The sequence below is a fragment of the Carassius auratus genome, unplaced genomic scaffold (assembly GCF_003368295.1).
Source record: "Carassius auratus strain Wakin unplaced genomic scaffold, ASM336829v1 scaf_tig00029043, whole genome shotgun sequence".
Lineage (NCBI taxonomy): Eukaryota > Metazoa > Chordata > Actinopteri > Cypriniformes > Cyprinidae > Carassius > Carassius auratus.
In genome coordinates, this window is record NW_020525737.1 from 21,936 (window position 1) to 27,257 (window position 5,322).

The window sequence follows — 5,322 nt, forward strand, 5'->3', positions numbered from 1 at the left end:
ATCTAAGTTTAGAGCTCGTAATTTTTACTTTTTTTTTTCGTTGAATGTTGAGGTTATTTATTGCAGTTCTGGCTCTTTTTTTCTCAGAATTGAGAGAAAGTCCAAAATATGAGATTCAGAAAAAAAAAAAAAAACTCTGCATTTCTGTTTTATTTATTTATGTTATCCTATGGTGGAGACAAGCTTCCATGGGTTATGGTCGAGGCCTGTCGGCACTGAATTTTAAAAAGAAAAACTGAATTTTATGATTAAATGCACTGCTAATTAAGCAGGAAGAGCATAAGAATGTACAAAATAATCATTTTAATCATTTAAATTCACATACAGGTGCTTGTGGGCATTCAGTTTAAGGAATGATTTCATAACAAAAGTAATCTTCATACAGGGTTTCTTAAAAGCACAGGCTAACGATTATTATTGATATTTATGGAGTTCATTTCAAGCAGCAACATGGGTCCGGCCCATTTTTTTTTTTTTACTGTAATGCATTTTAAATTATTGACTAGTTCTCTGTTTTTTTTTTTTTTTTTTTTTTTGCTATTTACGTTTTTGGTTCTATGTAAGCATATTATTTAAGCACTTTTTTCCATCCACAGTAACACTTAATAGTAACTTTCAAGAATAACTTCAATAAGAAACATGCTTAAAATTTGTAATTTCTGCGCAAAAAGCAGCACCAAAACCGAATCGCTGAAATAAAGATTGGTTTCCGTAGCAGTCATGCTATTGGTTGAGGCAAAGTTGCTATGTTGCAAAACAAGCAAATATTACTTTAATTTACTCTTTATCATTTATTTAGTCTTTTTATTTAAGCTACCTTTTTGAACAGATCAAGAGCTCATGTAGATTCAAACATTAATATGTATGAATGTTTCAGACACTATAAATGAACATTGATTAATGATCTATTGAGCATTTTGATATTATTGAAAGTTACTGTGAAGTGTTACCAAATCCTGCACACCCTAGGGCAAACCCCATCATGTCTTTAATGGCAACATTTAGTTTACCCAAAAATGGCAATTCTGTCATCATCCACTCACCTTCATGTCATCCCAAACCTGTACAACTTTCCTTTTTCTACAATACACAAAAAGATGATTTTATTGTATTTTTTCCCCTGATTTCGTTCAGTGAAAGTCAGTGGTGTCCACACAGTTCTGGACCCCACTGACCTTCATTGTACGGACAAAAACAGAAGAAGGTGAGTCGCACAGGTTTGAGACAACATGAGGTGAGTAAACGATGACGGAGTTGGGTGAACTATCCCTTTAAAGTCTCTGCAAATCCGTAATTGTCTATCGCTTCTTCTTCTGTTTAAGAGATTTCCTTCGTTTGACGATCATCTCATATAGTTTGTCCATCCCTTCATGGAGACCCTCGCCGATGATGGCGCAGGCCGGCTGGACGTGGTACGTGGTGGAGGGACTCAGTTCATGGAGGGCCAGGTGTTTCTCGATCTCGGTGACCGTCAGGGATTTAGGGAGGTCCTGCTTATTGGCGATCACCAGCAGAGGAGTTCCTTGATTCTCCGCGAATTTGGTGACTTTATGCAGCTCCGTCTTGGCTTCCTCGAGTCGGTCGACGTCTACGGAGTCCACCACGTAAATAATACCGTCCGTACAGCGGCTGTAGGATTTCCACAGGGGTCTCAGCTTCTCCTGGCCACCGACGTCCCAGAAGTGACAGCTGATGCCTTTGGCGGTGCCATTGCTGAGTCTGATCTTCTCGGTGTTGAAGCCGATGGTTGGGACGGTGTTGACGAATTCGTTGAACTTTAACCGATACAGTACAGTGGTTTTACCGGCCGAATCCAATCCCAGCATCACAATGTGCAGGGACTGGAACGCAGCAATGTTGGAGAAACCGTTCCCCATTTTATGACGAATGTATGCCGATCAATAAATCACATAGCAACCTTGATTCTACAAGCATGTGAAGACCAGCTCGAGGCTTCCAGGCTCCCGATTCATTGGTTATTTAGCTTTCAAACTCGATGGCTTGGAGACTGAAGGAAAACCACCAGGTTATGATCCCGTAAAGCGATCCAAAAAACATGCACAGGAGAGGCACCTCAATGTGTCAATGGTCCATACTTATCCACGCGAAACCATACCAGCATTCTTTGATCTCCATTACACATCATCCCATGCATGGTCAGTCTGGGAAGGGCGTTGGGTTCTCCTCCGGTTTTCAGATGATGTGTTGTGCTGCAGACTGCAGACCAGCGTTTGTCTCCACTGTATGTTTTCCGAAGAGCCCGATCAGATTTCGTCCCCACGCAGCATAAATCAGAGACAGTAAGGTCAAGGAGCGAGGCGTTTCCTCAGTGGTGATAAAAACAAGCCGTCAGTGAGAGTAGATGGAGGTTTCCCCCGCTGTGCTCTGCCTCAAACTGAAGCGCTGCCGCTGCTGCTGCTGCTGTCTGTGCGTGTGCATGAGGAATACAAATCTGTGTGAACTCCTCCCACACAGGGAAGAAGAAGCATGGAGACACCAGTTCATAAACTCACTTCACAACACCTCATGCAAAGCCACCGCGAGCACATCACGAGACTAAAAAACAAAAACAAAAAAACTTAAATGCTTAAGCTTTTATATATTTAAACTAATATATATATATATATATATATATATATATAAAAAATACTAGTTTGCATTTTATAAAATTACTAATATTTAATTTTAAGTTTCAGATTCATATGTTTGTAATTATGATTTAAAAAATTGTGACGCATTATTTATTTTTATTTATTTTACATTTACATTTAGTCATTTAGCAGACGCTTTTATCCAAAGTGACTTACAAATGAGGACAATAGAAGCAATCAAAAACAACAAGAGAGCAATGATATATAAGTGCTGTAACAAGTCTCAGTTAGGTTAACACAGTACACGTAACATGGGATTTTAAATAATATAATAAATAAAAAGATATATAAAAACAGATATAATATAAAAAAAAAGAATAGAGCAAGCTAGTGTTAGGTCTTTTTTTATAATTGAATAATAAATGAAGAGAAAATAGAATACAAAAAGATTAGAAAGGTAGTTAGATTTTTTTTTTCTTAGAATAGAATATAATAGTGTAAAATAGTGAGTGCTAACATTTTAAAGTAACATTTATTAAAATCTTTTAATGAGTATTAGGTTGAAACATTTTAACCCATTAGACTCAAAACATTGTTTAAGAGTCTGCTGACACCTAGTGTAAAAATACATTTATAACAACCTCTTTCCAGTCCTGATGGTTAATGGTAAAATGCACTTGGCTTGCTGTCCTCATTGGAGGCTCGAACCAGAGGGTTTGCTTGAGCTCCAAGTTCAGCCTCCTCATTGTGGTACCACACTGAGGGAGAAAATAACAGAAACAGAGGATGAGATGAGGTGCAGGAATGCTGGAATAATTTATGTTGGGACGGTGCAATGAGTGCAGCTTGCATAGGCTCCCGAACCTACATTTGGATCTTAATTTAAAATAATCTTGTAAAAATGTGTGTGTGTGTGTGTGTGTGTGTGTGTGTGTGTGTGTGTGTGTGTGTGTGTTGCATGTAGCGACTGTTGCACAGTTGTCAGCGGATCACTAAAAACCAGTCAGGATTCAGGAAGTTGTTAAAGAGATGTAGTTGTAAAAAAATAAAAAAATAAAAAAACCTTGAAAATGACTTAACTGCATGCTATGTTATTTATTTCAAGTTGTTTATTGTTGTTGTTGTTGCTGTTGTTATTCTGTGTGGAAAAATGTATCATATCCACACGGATATATGTATAAAACTATGAATGATTACAATATTTTTAAGAATTTTTTTTATCTTTGGGGAATTATTACATAATCTAAATGTTTACTTGGGATTGTTGACTGCCAAGACTGTAGTATTACTTTTCTGCCAGTAGATGTCAGGATTGCAGAAGTAAAAAAAAAAAAAAAAGAGGATCCTTCCCAGAACAAGTGAACATCAATTTACTTACTACATAATGTTTTGACCGAAAACTTTTTCATCCACATCAGTTTAAAATGTAAGACTATTGTATCTGTGAAATAACAACAACGACAACAGAAAAATTACTTGGTGCTCACGTTTAGATAAAAGGTCACTTTCACCATAATTACTAACGCCTGATGTTCATAACGTTAATTCGTTTAGTCATTTCTGACATTATTTTTAGATGACGGTTTACAAAGTCTCACACAATGTACCCTACAGCCCACACGCAAAGGTTTTAAGCCGACTGAAGCCAGTCTGTCTGGATGTGTGCACACGTGTATGTGTGTGTGTAAGGATGTCAATACAAAAAGGATTTAGGGAAGAAAACAAAATAGTGAGTTCCTGCCATTCTGACAGTCCTCTAAAAGGAAGGAAAGGGCTCAGGAAGGACTATGTGGGTCTTACAGAGAGGCTGGAATGGTTTATTGTGGCTGAACAATTCAATCCAGATCAAAGCTGGCTTCACATTTATTTGGTCCTCAAAGAAGAGCGAGACTTCAAAATAAAATACTACATACTAGCAAATATTTTCCAAAACTAAGCATGCTGCCTAACTAAACAGCATTTTGAGGAAATTAAGATATTTCTAAGTTAGGCCCTGTCCAAAATGGCACACTTGATTTGCACTTTCGGTCTTAAAAACAGTCCTTTAAGTCCAAAACACCGCAGGATGTCCCATTTGTCATTTTAGTGTTCGGAAGGGTGCCTGCGAGATACAAACTTCTGCTGAGCCCTTAAACCTGCGATTGATTTTAAAGAAAGACTTTGTGCAATATTGCTGTGTGCTATGTATTTTTATGTTAAGAGTACCACATTGTTAGCTAAGCTACATGCTAACATGTATTAGTAAGTAATTGTAATAGGCTTTATCAACCCGATCTCAAGGCAATTCGTACATTTTTCACAAGGTGGCTTATTCGTACGAATTCGTACGAACACACTCGTACAAATTCATACGATTGTTGCCGAATCGTACGTATTTTATGAGTTGCACAATTCGTATGAATTTGTCCGAATGACCTACACCTAACCCCACCCCTAAACCTAACCATCACTGGGGTTTAGACAAATCGTATAAAATCGTTCGAGTGAGGTTGTACAAATTCGTAAAAATAAGCCACCTCGTAAAGTACGTACAAACTGGCCATGAGATAGCATTGGCTTTATATATTTATATGATAGAGTCAGTATATGCTTTTTGTAAACTTTAAATAGACAGATTTTAGATGCTAATTAGTCCAGACCACTTACAATACAAATGTTAACAATTAACCTAAAGTACGTTTAGTTAAATGTCGGGTGACATTTTATTATTAGCTTAATAATATAATGATTC

General features: G+C 37.2%; 1 protein-coding gene across 1 annotated transcript; it reads right to left on the bottom strand.

Moving 5' to 3' along the window:
* Nucleotides 1-513: 513 nt before the first annotated feature.
* On the bottom strand, nt 514-2,518 carry LOC113079737 (ADP-ribosylation factor-like protein 4C). The gene has a single exon (XM_026251939.1). The coding sequence runs from the start codon at nt 1,875-1,877 to the stop codon at nt 1,299-1,301; it is 579 nt and encodes a 192-aa protein (XP_026107724.1). The 5' UTR covers nt 1,878-2,518; the 3' UTR covers nt 514-1,298.
* Between the last annotated feature and the right edge of the window lie 2,804 nt (nt 2,519-5,322).